The sequence below is a fragment of the Medicago truncatula genome, chromosome 2, assembly GCF_003473485.1.
Source record: "Medicago truncatula cultivar Jemalong A17 chromosome 2, MtrunA17r5.0-ANR, whole genome shotgun sequence".
Classification (NCBI taxonomy): Eukaryota; Viridiplantae; Streptophyta; class Magnoliopsida; order Fabales; family Fabaceae; genus Medicago; species Medicago truncatula.
The window spans coordinates 1,109,870-1,125,878 of record NC_053043.1 but is presented as its reverse complement, the minus strand read 5'-3'; the positions used below and the strand labels follow the sequence as shown (position 1 = coordinate 1,125,878).

The 16,009-nt window shown below is 33.7% G+C and overlaps 2 protein-coding genes across 2 annotated transcripts; both read right to left on the bottom strand.

Annotated features, from left to right (window-relative positions):
* Window positions 1-2,913: 2,913 nt before the first annotated feature.
* LOC11423581 (partner of Y14 and mago) lies at window positions 2,914-5,441 on the bottom strand. Its single transcript, XM_003593047.4, has 4 exons — window positions 5,210-5,441; window positions 4,976-5,095; window positions 4,444-4,665; window positions 2,914-3,281 (listed from the first exon to the last, which is right to left on the bottom strand). Exons 1-4 carry the CDS (start codon window positions 5,378-5,380, stop codon window positions 3,138-3,140), a joined length of 657 nt encoding a protein of 218 aa, XP_003593095.1. The 5' UTR covers window positions 5,381-5,441; the 3' UTR covers window positions 2,914-3,137.
* A 5,302-nt stretch (window positions 5,442-10,743) lies between these two features.
* On the bottom strand, window positions 10,744-15,643 carry LOC11425126 (transmembrane protein 87B). Its single transcript, XM_003593045.4, has 5 exons — window positions 15,220-15,643; window positions 13,080-14,001; window positions 12,829-12,924; window positions 11,461-11,597; window positions 10,744-11,194 (listed from the first exon to the last, which is right to left on the bottom strand). Exons 1-5 carry the CDS (start codon window positions 15,426-15,428, stop codon window positions 11,017-11,019), a joined length of 1,542 nt encoding a protein of 513 aa, XP_003593093.1. The 5' UTR covers window positions 15,429-15,643; the 3' UTR covers window positions 10,744-11,016.
* Between the last annotated feature and the right edge of the window lie 366 nt (window positions 15,644-16,009).

Sequence of the window (16,009 nt, the reverse complement as noted above, 5' to 3'; positions counted from 1 at the left end):
GATACCGAGTAATTTGCTCCTTTTATTTCGACATTGTAATTGCGGGACAAGCATGGTTTAAAACGATGATTAAGCTTCGTTGAATGACAAGTATTGGTTAATCGTTATTTTTATTAGTAGGAAGATTTGAACCCATAATAAATTCATAACCACCTTGTCAATCAACCTCTATGACGCTCAATTCAAACCATCTTATAATTTCTGTAAATTAAGTTTTGTACCTGTCAGAGTTTAAGAGGAACACCGTCACATGAGCAACATCAAGACAATGAAAGAACATTTTCACTGTTCAGAATTTTATTGTGAAATTCAATTAATGCTAGTCACTTCATTAAATTTATGTTTGGTATCACGGTAAATTACAGTGAATTTTTGAAAAACTATGCTTTATTACATTAACATCTATACATTAGTGATACCAAACATACATTAATAGCTTATTTGGTTATGTGTTTAAGTTAACGTTATCGTGTCCCAATGCCACTGTTGCCATGATTTTGTGAAGTTAGAAATGTAAGCTTCACTTTAAACGCACGGCTGCGTCAAATTCAATGCTATACAAACTCACACCAAGTGTTTATGAAAACAAGCTCTTTACCTATAACTAACAGAGTCCAACCTCATTTGACCTATGACTATTATTACTATCAAGTCATGCAAGTATGTTCACCGCTGAATTCCCGAAGCAACTTATAAAAATTAAGCCATTTAACCACTTGTCTCAATCAACCAGTTGGAACATAATTCATGGAGTTTTACTTTTTCCACCTATGCCTTTCCTTGCGCGCCCTATTTTTTCCATTTTTATTCTTGGTTCGAATTTCGTTTTCCGGATTACGTTGTTAGAATTTTACAGATGTATCCGGATTTTAAAATTCAGAATGGTGTTTTTCCAGAACTTTTACGATTTTAAGCTTTAAAATTCGTAAAATAAAATGCAAATAAAATAAAAAACAGAAATAAAAAGACACAAACATAAAAACAACTCATTTTTATTAATATATGAACAATACATTATAATAACTTTCAAGCTTTTTAGGCTTATTACATAAGATCCTAAATCTATTTCTAATCTCCTAATAGCCTAATTCTAATCTCCTAAGAGCCTCATCACTGCTATGTGATAGGACATAACAATAGTTTCCCTATTGGAGGGCAACCGGAGGAGGAGTGAAGAGGAGGGCGGGAAGAAGATAACAATGTCATTGAGGGAGGTAGTGGGTGCTCAAACTTACGCCTAGACAGGCCAAGCTAAGAACCACACTGACCCACATGACCCTCAGATGAATCGCACTTCGTTGCAGCGCGGTTCTATCCTCATTGACCGTTCATACAAACCCTGAAAGTTTTCAACGAGACCCTTATCTATGAAAGGTCAGCGATGGAAAACCATGGATGTAGAAGGAAGAAGAGGATGGTGTGAGAAATGGTGGGGTTTAGAAGACTATTTATATAGGGAGTGGGTGGGTCAAAAACGGTTGGGAGGTCATAAATGTAGTCAAAAAATGTGGTAAAACTCGTTTTTTGACTTAACCACCGACAAAAACATGTGGTGCAAACCACCGGCCATGACACTGATGCATTCCGGAAAATAAAATCTGGAATGCACCTTTGTTTTCCAGAATATATTTTCCGAATTAATACGATAATGGTGAACGAGAGAAAAGTTGACACTTCTTGTAGGGTTAAGGACGCTCCATAATGTATAATCCAGAAAGCTTCAACATTGGATTCTTTTGAAAGAGAGCCATTAATGTAGGTTTGGACGGTTACAACTACCAACAGTGGCGGAGCCCTTCATGGGCTGGGGTGGGCCACGGTCCACTCGGAAAAATTAAAAAATCAATTATTATAGGTCTATTTTGCGAGATTTTATACAATTTTGTGTCGGTTTTATGATTTGGTTGATCCAAATTTCTGCAAAGTGGTGTAGTGGCCCACCCGAAAATTTAAATAATTTAATTATAGGTCTATTTTGCGAGATTTTATACAATTTTATGTTGATTTTAGGTTTCGGTTGATCCAAATTCCTGCAAATTGGTGTAGTGGCCTACCCGAAAAATTTAAATAATTCAATTATAGATCTAATTTGCGAGACTTTAAACAATTTTTCAATAGTTAATTTTAGTGGCCCACCCTGACATTTTTTTCTGGCTCCGCCACTGACTACTAATACGTTTTCATTGACTATACTAATGACCTAGGACTTGTTTTAAGCTATAAATAGGCTTTCATCTTCAACAAATACCTTCATTCTTTAGGGGTGTCATGGTCATTGTTGACCGTTCATATGAACCCTGCAATTTCATTGCAGCTTGTGTGGGGTTCATATAACGGTCAACAAAGACCCTTGACATAAAAAAAGAAGACACAAAAAAGCACATAACATCTGGTCCGGATTTCTTTGTCTGGATATCACTAACAAGGGGTATTTTTGGAAATTTTGTAGGGCGCGCGAGAAGGTAGTAGGGTGGGAAAAATAAAACTCTAATTTATGGGTTAAAAAGAAAACATTTAGAAACAATAGATTGGATATCATTTGAATGCGCTCCCTGAGATTGATTTAAATGTACAAGTTGCCGCTGTAAAACAGTATTCGAAAGAAATGCTAGTCAAGAGTCTTAATCAAATCAACAAACCAACAATATCTCAAATAGGTTCATTAAGAAGGACCGAGAACGTGCAGAGGAATGACTTCGCAATGTATGCAGTAGCAAGGAGCACTCACAGCAGACAGAGTCAAGCAGCCAGGGAAGCTCTTCGCAGAGAGGGGGAGAGTGAGTACGTGCATTTGAACTTAGAACCCAAAATATATTAATAAATGAAAAAAATAAGCATTATTCTCTCAACTTGGAGAACATGTGACCATGTAAGGAATAGCATTCCTCTAGCAAGGATTGAGTATTAAAAATATTCAAGCAAACACAAAGCTCATGTTGAATTTCTTTAGTATATAAGGTTATTGATGGGTAAGGTAACTCCCGAACAGTTATATACTAAAATATTGTAGCGCAAAGTGCCAGGTAAAAAGAGACGATGAAAAGAAAATCCTTGATAGATTACTGATTTGGAGTTTATATCTAACCAAGAAACATTAAGAACTACAAATTCTTATCATCCTAATTTAAACACTTTAATCAAGCTGCCGATATTTCAGCCTTTTTATCCTCTAATTGTTTTAGCTCCTTACGCCAATCTTCCAGCTTTGCTAGCTTCTCTAACTGCTCCGGCTTTAAATCTTGCTCTGCAGTTTTCTCCTGAAGGGCTTCTGTAAGTCGAATCTACACCCAACAGTCAAATGTTAAGTAAAAATGGTACTATTTGAACCCTAGTTATTCAGCAAGATGGGGAAAATTAAAATACACATACCATGTCATCATGACTATGATAGTCATCCCCATACAATCCTATCCCATAACAAAACAAGTTAAAAAAATAACCATCAAACTATGGGCAGTCTTATAAGTCCTTTGGAATAGATACAATTCAAATGTTGGCCACAGCTTAAAGCCACTAGACAAGAAGAATATGGATGACACAAATTTTTATTTGAGCTTCCAGCTAAGCATTTAAACACAGTTATTACCTATTTGCCATGGTATCCATGCATTGTTTCTAGCAAAAACTCTAATTTGGTAGACAAGAAACAAAGAAACTGAATATGTGAATCAAGGAGTGGGGATCCTTGTTGGCTCAATCTCAACGAATGATTCGTAGCCAAATATTTGAGTGAATCCAAGAAGTTGTTTAATAAGAAGTGAATAAATAAGATCAAGACAAATTGGTAAAATATCAGGGTTTAGATGTTTAGACTGCAATATAAGTTGCATTGCAAATGAGTTCTTCTTTTGAGACCATCACAAAGATACCTATAAAGGTAAAGAGGTGTACATATCCTAACCATAATAATACTGAAATACTGGATAGACAGCATCATTTTAAGTACTTCTATACCATGATACGATGCTGATATAGAGAGACAAGTAAGCATGAGTATCTAACTACTGTGCGTCTGTGCAACCAATGGAATAATCCATAACACAACCTATACTAGAAGAGTAGAAGGACCAAATTACGTCCATTAGCCACACTAGCAAAATTGTTATTCTCTAATTGCATGCCTTATTTTAAATATAATCTGAGACCGGAAAGTTTAATCGATATCATCTGCCTCACTCTAATTTACCAATGTGAAATCCGTATAATTTAATTCAGACATCAAATTTTATGCTGAAATAATATCCTAGCTGGATTAAGTTACTAAAACGTTGTGTGGAGAACACATAAAAAAGAGGATCATCAAGGTATCTAGACATGCATAGCAAATACTACATTTTTACCAAAATAAACCTCATCAAACGCTCAAAACCAATGAATTCTTATAGAATATTTATCACGTGCATGCTTGACATATGCAGAAAGTTAAAAGCATAGTATAGGCACCTTCTTTTTTAATGCTCGAATTCTCTTGTCTAAATCTTGAGCTGACCCAATTGGCTCCGAAGCTTCCACGGAATTGGTGGTAGGAGTAACGATGGATGTATCTCCAGAAACAGCTAGTTCATTGATCTGAGAAGTTAATGAATGAACAGAATTCTCCACAATTACATTTTCTTGCTTTCTGCTATCTTCAACTACAGTTGGTTCTAAGTTAGTTTCCTTTGCCTGCAAAAAGTAAATAACTCTGGCAACTTAATTTCTTTATTCACAATCACACCAATGTGATGCAATCTCAACATATACACATACACAATAGCTTAATTTCTAATATAATCCCCCATGCTGTCAATCGCAAATCACAAAAAATAACGAAAATATCAACTGTTTGTTCAAATTTCGCTATGCTACAGTGCTAGCCACTAATTGACAATACTTTGGCCCTCTTTAATTTTCAGCTTATGCATAAGCACTTATCATATATAAACACTTATTATAAGCTATTTCCATAAGAAAAGATAAAAATAAAGTTATATACCTGAAGGCGTTTCTTTTCCTTTTTTCTTTCATTCCTCTTAACAGCTTTGGTTTTAGGTTTAGAATCCAATTGAGGGTCATAACCAGGAGGACCAATGTGTGAGGCCATTTCCTTTCTCATCTGCACAATTTATTTAAATAAATAAATAAACATTTTTGAACACAACCCATTGATGGGGTTTGAAAATTGAAGTTAAAAAATGAAACTTTAGTTAGGTTGAGAAAGATAACATACGAGGGCGGGTTTAGGTTGATAAATAGCGACTTCATCTTGAGGGGTATAACCAGCTCTGATGCGAACTGGTTTTCGGAGTGTACCATCGGGTCGACGGGTCGGGGCGAGGATCCGTTCACCATCTTTTGGTTGCTTCTGCTTCACTTGTCGTTGATCTTCACTCGTCGACATCACTCTTTCTCTGCTACTATTCCTTTTCCACTCTCACTAATCAAATTTCCAAACAATTTTTCTGCTTTTCTATTTAAACCTTAATTTTTGTCATAAAACAATACTAGCACTTAATGTTTTTTTTTTTTTTTTAATGATGACGCCCCAAAAACAAACTTGTTTTTTTTTTTTTTTAATCCATCCAATCAAAAATCGACTAATTCAGTTATGTTTTATACTATTGAGTAAGAAAAGAAGTCTCACATATATTTATTGATCAAATACATCATGACTTTCGACTCTTTTTATTACTTTAACGTTTGAAAATTATGAACAATGTTTTTTTAATGAAATTTTGATTAAAACTAAAAATATAAATGTTTGTTGCTTTCAATTATAACAAATCAAACTAACCATGAATATCTATTTCAATGACACCAACAATATAACCAAAAAAATATATAATTTGAATTCTTTTTTTCTAATGACCTAATCATTAATCTTTATTATAGAAAAAATTGTTTAAGAGTATAAATGAGATAATGAAAAAGTATGTATAAATATAATCGTTTAATTTGTTACACTTTTTAAATGATAAAGGAAACAAAAATTAGATATATATATATATATATATATATATATATATATATATTTATATCGTGTTTGTTATATTTTTTTAATATTTAAATTTATTCTTATATATTTGTTAGATGTGTTATTTGTATTGAAAATTGATGACATTTTTGGAAAGAAAAAAAAGGCAGCCCAAAAGAGCTGAAAGATGTCGTTTTCTTTATATACAGTACTCCCTCCGTCCAGTGGCGGAGCCATGAATTTTGCGGAGCCTGGGCAAAATATTTTGCCAAATACTTTTATAATATATATTAAATAGTTTTACAAGATTAAGGAGCGCGCCTATCCGCTGCAACACCATATATCATGTGATATTTTGTGGATAATATAATAATTATAGGTAAGTTTTGACTACAGTGACACCTATGGTCTCTTATGAGATCCGGGACTGAGCCCGGGCGTGTGCCAGGCTAGCTGGGTGGTAAAACCGCCCCTGCCTCCGTCCCTCAACAAATGACCTATTTGGAAATAAACATTATTGATTTAACATACTTTGACCATATTTTTCTACTAATTCACAAAGATAAATAATATCATGTAAGATGTTGTTGGATTCGTGTTGATGAATATTTTTAAAATATTTAATTTTCATAATTTTTTTAGGAATTGTAGCAACACTCTTTTTTGAGCACTCTTTCTAACATTCACTCTTTTATTGGGTGAAATCAATGTAGGACATATACTTTGGAAATGGAACCCACATAAAGTGGTGGGACATACATTGATTTCACTCAATAAAAGAGTGAGTGTTAGAGAGAATGCTCGAAAGAGAGTGTTGCTAGCATTCCTCTTAGGCCCCGTTTGGATAAACAGCTTATATAGATGCTTATAACATCAGGGCTTATAACATTAGAGCTTACATTATAAGCTCTTGTACTTGATAAGCTATTTATGTTTGGATATGTATACTAAAGAGTACTTACATAAATTGAAGCGTTTGGATGTGACATTACATAAGTAATTATTGAAATTTTAAATATTTTTAATTTAACAAAAAAATCAAAGAATCGAACCACAGTTATCAAGATTTTTTTTGATAAAATTAATCAAGATGTAAAAAATAATATTATAATATATTAATTATAATTATATATATAGTATAATCAATATTCGTCCTTAAAAAAATATCAATATTCATAAGACAAAATTAACATTCGAGGTGTAAATAAATAGTCTAAACATCATTATACATTAATATAAATAGAAACTTGAGAAATTATGATTGTAAACTTACCATATATATAGATATTAATGTACAGTTTGTTACAAAAAAAAAAAAGTCTAGTTAAGTTTGTTTTTTTATTCAGTTTCATTTTGTTACATAACAAAAAAATAATAAAAATCATCCTTAAAAAAAAATCTTAGTTACGTGTGTTACTTTAGTATGATAAGTATATAGCAATTTTATTACTCATGCACAACCAAAGATAACTAACATTATAATTAAAATATATGTTTTTTTTTCTAAAAACAAAAAAATAAAATAAAAATAAATGTTTTGAAAAAGTGGATCCAGAGAGATGAAGGAGGTTACATAATATTGGAGCCCATGTACATTGCAACGGTTATGTTGACCAAAGAAACAAGAATTCCTAATCTGTTGCAATTACATTATGTATAATTATATGCATATCTTCTGTACCATTCGGTTACCAACTTACAGCATTTTATTTATTGTAATTATTATTGTATTTATTTGCATCAATTAGCACATACATCATTCTATATATGTAAAGGCATCTCTGTCAAATAATACAAGCTTTTGAATTACAATATCACACTCTCTTATATGGTATCAGAGCTGATTGGGGTGGCAATCCCGATGATCGCACATCCACTTCAGCGTATCTTATATTTTTTGGTGGTAATCCTATCTCTTGGCTCTCAAAGAAGCAACGAACAGTAGCTCGCTCATCCACATAAGCAGAGTATCGTGCGGTAGCTACAGCTACCACTGAAATCATGTGGCTCACTAACCTTATTTCAGAACTGCACATTGCAATATCTCAACCTCCTAAGCTTTTATGTGATAATGTTGGAGCTACCTATGTTTGTTCTAATCCAATTCTACATTCAAGAATGAAACATATATCCATGGACTATCATTTTGTTCGAGAGCAGGTTCATGCCGGAAAACTTTCAGTCAGCCACGTGTCAACAAAAGATCAAATTGCAGACCTTCTCACAAAACCATTACCAACATCACGGTTTCAAGAACTTACAAGCAAGATGAAGGTCATTGATGGTACCTTCATCTTGAGGGGGCGTATTGGAGCCCATGTACATTGCAACGGTTATGTTGACCAAAGAAACAAGAATTCCTAATTTGTTGCAATTACATTATATATAATTATATGCATATCTTCAGCTGTACCATTCGGTTACCAACTTACAGCATTTTATTTATTGTAATTATTATTGTATTTATTTGCATCAATTAGCACATACATCATTCTATATATGTAAAGGCATCTCTGTCAAATAATACAAGCTTTTGAATTACAATATCACACTCTCTTATACATAAATTCATAAGCTCCTTGTTAAGTCGGAGGGTAAGCTGAAAATTTAGGCTTATTAAAATATGGCATAAGCAACTTATGAAACTATGATAAACTATTTTTATTTATTTACCCAAACACCTTTAAAAAGGCTTATGGGAGTAGATAAGCCCACATAAGCTCAAAATAAGCCATCCAAACGGGGCCTTACTGCTAAACTTATTGATTAATTGGACTCTAAGTTGGCTTTGTTAATTGTTTTTGGTTGATTACACTTGAAGTGTTAGATCAGATAACTACAAGATACAAAATTTATATCTTATCAGAAACGGCTGTAGAATGATTGTCTCTTCTAGCTGATGCTAGTGGTGTTGTGAGGATCATGGAGCAGTCTTTTTTCTTGGTTTTGTTTTCTCTTCTCGTTTTATTCTCCATCGATAAAAAAAAATATAATAACATGAGCACAGTCATGACCAACTTAAGATGGAGGCAAGATTTACTTGCCTCTCGTTATTAAATACTGTACACATTAGTGTAAATTTTACATGTAACTCTTTTTTTTATACAAAGGCATAGCTCAAGAAGAAGACAAAAATAATAAATTAAATGCACATTTCTAGGCAAGTAAAATTCAGAGATGTAGTTAAAAAGGATACTTTGAATCTCACTTGCAGAAATTTGCAAGTCAATCTTAACTTATGTTTCCTTCACAAGTACTTTTACTCAACATGCAAGTCAATCTTAACTATGTTTCCTTGACAATTATGAGTTACTTGGATATGCCCACTCAAACTCATCAGTCTTTGGATACGACAAACAAAAGTGAAGTACTTTCACTCAACGTGCACCTGTTCATAACCATATCAATGAAACCTAGAGTCGCTTTCCACACTCAATCATGAGCCATCTATCATCAAAGTTACAGAGAAGACTGCCACAGCCAGCTAGCACACCCTTGCCTTTATTGGCTCCATCCTTGTTGATCTTGAACTCCCTTATTGGAGAGGTGTTCAATCAAGCACAATCTCAAATATAATATGTTTAGGCGCACTCATAAATATAAAAAACTTTAAAAAAAAATTATTAAATGATGTTAAATATTGTGATTAAATTATTATTATTTTTATTTGTATGTGCATCCCAAACTTTTTTTTTTTAATCTAGGGTTATGATTAGATAAGACTTGCTCTTCCAGACAATGTGTATTTTATGTTGGAGTTCATATGTAAAGAATTATTATTTGTCCACATTGCACAAGAAAATTTTAATGACTAGAGGATTGTATGTTTTTTTTATAAAATGATAAATTTAATATAATATTGTGAGGGGATCAAATTGGATCATGATTGTAATAATTATAATAAAGTGGTGGGACATACATTGATTTCACCCAATAAAAGAGTGGGTGCTAGAGAGAGTGCTCAAAAGAGAGTGTTGCTAACATTGCTTTAGCAGTAATATTGGTTGCAAGTTGCAATTCGTTTTTTAGCAACGAGATAAATCATTTTGAATTTTTTTTTATAAAACATTGTTATCTTTATCCAATAAAAGGAACGTATCATGGATCATATTTTCCCCCATTCTCCTTGATAAATAAAAAAGGTCAAATGCATCTAAAGGTCTTTAAGTTTTTTCGTTTTTTTCAAAGTGGTCTTTTAAGTTTCAAAAGTCCCAAACAAGTCATTTAAGTTTCAAAAGTCCCAAACAAATCCTTTTAGTTTTTGAATCGTTTCAAACAAGTCATTTTAGAGGATGATGGTGATGATTCAGATGATAGCAACAAAGAGCATTATTCACCATTTGTCATGCCTAAAAAGATGACTAATTTTAAGTGGGTGTTAGGAGTCAGATTTGGTACCAAAGATGAGTTCAAGGAAGCAATTACCAATTATGCTATCTACAATAGGACTTATTTGAAATGATTCAAAAACTAAAAGGACTTGTTTGCAACTTTTGAAATTTAAAGGACCACTTTAGAAAAAACGAAAAAGGACCTTTAGATGCATTTGACCAATAAAAAATAAATAAGTTAGTCATGACTCATGACCGTGCTCATGTTTAAATATCATTTTGTTTTTGACCAAAAGTTTAAGTATCTTTGGAAACTTCCTCTCAAAAACAAAAAAAATATCTTTGAAAACATTGGTCAAGAAACTTCTGATTTTAAACACAAAATGAATCAATTCAAAGTTCAAATTCATACTTTATCTCTGTTAGGGATGGAGAATGTGATTTTAAATACAGACACACTTAATTCCAATAGTCAATGGGATTTCCAAGTATGCAAGGGCAAAAAGAACGCAACAATTTTGATCATCATGTGCAACAATTGTTATACACTAATTACATACATGATATAAAACAATTTGGAACAAAGAATATGATGTAGTTACTAGTTAATTTCCAGTACAAAGGAACAAAATTTTACAACACCTCCTATTGAGGGTCGGGGCAGAAGTCTTGAGACTTGAAAACCAAGCAGGGAAAACAGTACAGACGTGGTAAAAGAAAGCTGTCAAAAGCTTATTCCCTTTTATCCTCTTCTGACTCGTCATCTTCATCATCAGAAGATGCATCAGTTTGGCCATTTTTCTCTTGCCGGACTAAACTTATTTCTCCTTGGCCTTCTTGCTTTCCCTTAGTTAGAGACATGGCTTCTTCGTCATCAGATTCTTCTCCCACTTTCTCTGAGTATGCGTACCTACGTGGTTCGCAGAGGCAAATAAAACAAACGAAGTGAGACTCTATCGGAAACCATCTGGATCAGACGTTACAATATGAAATGAGTCAATGACATACTGTTTTTTGCCCTTTTTTTTTTACGGCTTTACTACTACAAGTGTATAATTAGCCTCACCCACACAACATTGTAAATTTCAAAAGCTTGTAGCTTACTAATTGATGAGATTAATTTAAAGAATCATTTTAAAATAACTAGTAATTAACGACTTGAAAAATACAATGCACCTTTGAGAACTTTGGGAAGGTGCCCAGAGATAACATATAACACAGAGTAGTGCAAATGCTAGAATGTCCCAGAATGCAGTGATGATCCAAGCACTCTGCCAGCGCTCATTAAATGGATCTGTTGCTTTGAAGTAAACCTGTAAAAGTAAAGTTAGCATATGCTGATGGCGATCAAGATAAAAAAATTGAAGGATATCAGATTACAGTATATTTCCATAACAAAACTACACTTAGTAATTTATTTGAAATAGAGACAAGAGGTTTCAGATAAGTCAAACACAAATAAAAGCAGGGATAGAAACACCTCTGGATGTTTCTTTCAAACATATCCACAAAATGAAGAATCCCAGTTAGTCATCACTTGATTCATACATTTGATCAATTTTATTTTACATGCATGTACACTTCTCGTGTTCTCCTTTGATCATGCATTTTCCTCTTGTTCATTTGGCTGATAGGTTGAGTGGCACACATTTAGTTTCCAATTTTTTGAAGTTTCCTCGACAACGTTTTTTGAGCTCCCTCTTCTCTATTAATAATTTGTTTTCTTGATATTTGATACGGCAACAATAATAACCCTTATTCTAATAGGTAGAAGGTCAGCTACATGGATCAGCATCATTGAACTCTATTAAAAATCAATTTTTTGTAAAAACATAGATTTTCTTATTATTTTCTCAGCTCTTCCTCTCCCATTTCTAATCAGAAGCCACTTAGTTTTTCTTCTTCTCACATATCCACTTGATATTTACCCAGGAAAAAAATAATAAATAATAACAGGTGCCAACAGGTGCCATTCTACAAGTTAAGATTTCTTAAAGTAACGTTAGTTCCAAATGCTAGCAATTCTACACTGCAGATAAAAACAACATAGATAAACTCTAAAGGAGTGGCCAGTTTCCGAACATGAGGGAGCTAGGACAATGACAAGCTCATTTCAGAGGCTTAAGAGCCGTTAGCTGGGACACATACAGCCATACATTGACAACTGAATGTGTTGCATGGTATTTTGGTTTCTTCCAATAAGTTATTTTCACTCATTTCTCTCTTCTCCAGATGAATCACATTACTCTATTTTTACCACTTGACCACTTGTGAGAAATAGAAAATATAAAGGAACAGGCCCGGTACCTAGATGCAAAGGTGATATGGATTGAAAATAAAGAAAGCTTGAAAAGAGAAAGTAAATTAAAGTCGAGATTGGACTTTTTAATTTTTTTGGGGTTTCTTTTCTACTGCAGCAATGTAATATAACACAGTGAAACAGGAACATCAGTTTTTTCTTGAGATAAGACAATAATTTCAGTTACTAATACAAGAGGTCCATGTTATATTGCACAAAATAAATAAATTGATTGTAAGCCTTACCTCATAACCTATCCAGACAACTGAAGAGGTAACCGTCACTAATAGTGCATTTGAGAATTTCCTGTATATATCCAATTTAACAGAGCTCCGTTTTGCCTGACAAGGAAGATACAGACAGAATACCAAACATATTTGAAAAAAAGAGGATAGTCAGAAATCCATAACAGAAAAATTTAGAGGTAGGGTGCTGTAAAATAATAGGAACTCGAGCAAAGATAATAGGCACAGGACAAGTTATGAATTATGCATACCTGTAACTGTTCTAGTGTTTTTGACAGAGAAGTAAAAATCCATAAAATCAAAAATGCATCCAAGAAAGCATCAGGAAGAACTAGAATGAGCCTTGCCCTTCCAGATACATCATTAATGGTCCCCACATATTCTGTTATATTCAGCAACTCTGATGCAAGAAAGTAAGTTACTCCAAGCAAAAGAACCTTTGATGTAAGACCGCCAAGAGTGGGTCGCACAACACCATAACCCATGGAAACAGAGAGAATGAGAAGCCGTGCTATTGTTTTTCTTATAGCCCCAACAGTGACAACCCATGTTGTAAGAATAATAGGTCTGATTCCAGTATTGTTGAAATGGGCGTACTCAAAATACCAGAGAATCATCTCAAACAATCCAAGAACAATAACCGCTGAGATACAGTGCTGAAGTAGCAATACATCATCCCAAAACCTCACATACTGAAGGAGCCAAACAATGCCAAGGCAAACATAAGCCAGCGCCATAAATACATAAAACTTCTTTAATGGGGCCATCCTACCGGGTAAAAACCCATCAGGGTTTTTCCAGATTGTCTTCCCGCTCATCACGATATCCTTGAGCTTGGGGTCACAAGCTACAAAAAACAAATTATACATTCCAGTCTTTGTGATAGAAACTTCCTTAGAATCTAAACTGATAATTCGGGATTTCCCCTTGAAATATAGATCTATAATGACTGGCCAATTAGTGTCAGTTGCAGAAGGTCTCCTGATAACCTCTCCTTGCTTACAAGCTCCCATCTTAGCTAAATCAGAGGTGCAACAGATTGCCCGTTGTCCGCCATAAACAGAACCGCCTATATCATCACGATCAGCAGCCTCAAAAATTATAATGTGCATTGGCACGGTACCACGCGCCCTGGCTGCAGATTTTCTTCTCCTAATGGTTATATTCTCAAACCTATCACCCACAAGCAGAAAAAGTCAGTGTTTTCTGTTATGTTTGACATATCATTCAAATATGAGGAAATAATATGAATTATATAAATCCATATACAATGAGATGTAACATATAAGGTTGGTTTGCTGGTTCGGATGGAGGAGATAAGGAGTGGAATGATAAAGAGGGAGATGGTTCAATTCTCATCCCTAACATAATACTCCCTCCGTTTCATAATACTTGTCCATTTGAGAGAATAATTTTGTTTCACAATACTCGTCACTTTCAAGTTTCAATGCAACATTAATTATTGTCTTGTCAATAACACCCTTGCATATTTATTGTAGAGAGAAAAAAATAAAATGAAATAATAAATGGTTAAGGGTATTATAGAAAACACACACATATTTTCATCAAAAATAACAAAATTTATTTGGTTTCTTGGTTACTGCAATTTCTCCAAAATGGACATGTATTTTGAAACGGAGGGAGTACTTAACAATACTAATATCTGCCACAAAAAAATTGTAAATTCATGTGCAATTTTAAACATTTTAAAGAATACTAAAGATACACAAGTTTTTTGTCTCATACTTCAGCAGTCCCATGGTTCATGAAGATTGCAACACGCTACATTGACAAAAAAAGCAGATAATGAATTCACCAAACAGTTAACCTAACTACTGGCCCTTGGCAGCATCATCCATAAATGAATCTAAGATTCTAACTTTTTTAATAGAATAGATTAGTTCAGAGATCATATGACGAAACATCAAGTAAGAATATTAACAGCAAACACGGTACAAAACTTCTCATTGCGCATTTCACAGTGAAAAAACTAAATCCAAACATACATGCTTTTGGTTCTGCGAGGTAAAAAATTGATTCTGGATAAAAGTGAGTTATGTTTGTCTAAAAGTGGGTTGAACAATTTGAGTCTGAAAATCACTTTTAGAATCAAAAACACCAAATTCTAGTTTTAAGTTAGAATCAAATCAGGAGGCAAAATCAATTCTACTCGAGTGCAACCAAAAATTTCAAAATAAATTTTGGCTCTTCCAAGTATTATTTTGCCTTTTCCCCTTCATTTCAGTCTACATCAAATTATACAGTTCCTAGCACAAATGTTGATAAGAATTGGCACAGCAACATTAAAAGTTAACAGTTTTATGCCACTAAATGCTAGTAATTCATAGAAATTGACAAATCCATCTAAATTGTGCATAAGTGAAGTATTACCGAATGTAAGAGTGGCCGTCATGGATGGAATCGGTATGGGAAGCGGTGGAGATGGAGGAGGCGATGCCTTCGCTGCCGCCGGAGAGAAGAAAAGCATTGCCGACATCTCGAAAAGGTTCACGGTCGTAGATGTGAATGGATGCAAATGAGGTAAAGAGAAATGAGAATAATAGGGATAATAAGAGGAGGGAAGAAGATGCGAACAACATGGATCTTGATCTTGTTTGTTAATGGTGAAACTATGATTGGATCGCCGAAAATAATGCTGAAAAGAGAAGAAGATCAAAATTCAACTCAACTCGGATCAGTCGTTGCAACTTCACTCTCTTCGGTAGATGAGATTGGAACATCAACAACTACAACACATACATACACGCGCGGATATAGCTTCTCTCTCCCCCTCTTTATACCTTACTTCACAATTTAACTAATTAACCACAAATATTACGGTAAGGAACAAACATTTTTTGTTATTAAAAAGATTACACGTCTGAAAATTATAGATGATCTTATAGTAGGAACAAACATTTTTTTTTTATATAAATGGTCTTTTAATTATGGATAAAGAGAATTGTTGTTCCCATATTTGATAAGGTTGTGCTATACTAGTAAAATATGATTTTGCTCCCTCGGCAGTTAACTGCCGATGAATTTGAAATCCGGCTGTAGTTAACTGCCGAGGAAAATGTTTCATCAGATGAAAAAGTCACCTGCTCCCCTACATACTATTTTCATCATCAACTTCATTTCCACCTCCATTCAATCCCCAAATCCAATATTTTTTTTATTA

Coding starts and splice junctions, on each gene's coding strand:
- LOC11423581 (XM_003593047.4), bottom strand. CDS start 5,380: ATGTCGACGAGTGAAGATCAACGACAAGTGAAGCAGAAGCAACCAAAA. Junction 5,096..5,209: donor ATCAACCTAAACCCGCCCTC/GTATGTTATCTT, acceptor TAAATTGTGCAG/ATGAGAAAGGAAATGGCCTC. Junction 3,282..4,443: donor TTCGAGCATTAAAAAAGAAG/GTGCCTATACTA, acceptor TGTTGGGTGTAG/ATTCGACTTACAGAAGCCCT.
- LOC11425126 (XM_003593045.4), bottom strand. CDS start 15,428: ATGTTGTTCGCATCTTCTTCCCTCCTCTTATTATCCCTATTATTCTCA. Junction 12,925..13,079: donor AAACACTAGAACAGTTACAG/GTATGCATAATT, acceptor CTTCCTTGTCAG/GCAAAACGGAGCTCTGTTAA. Junction 11,195..11,460: donor CCTTCCCAAAGTTCTCAAAG/GTGCATTGTATT, acceptor CGAACCACGTAG/GTACGCATACTCAGAGAAAG.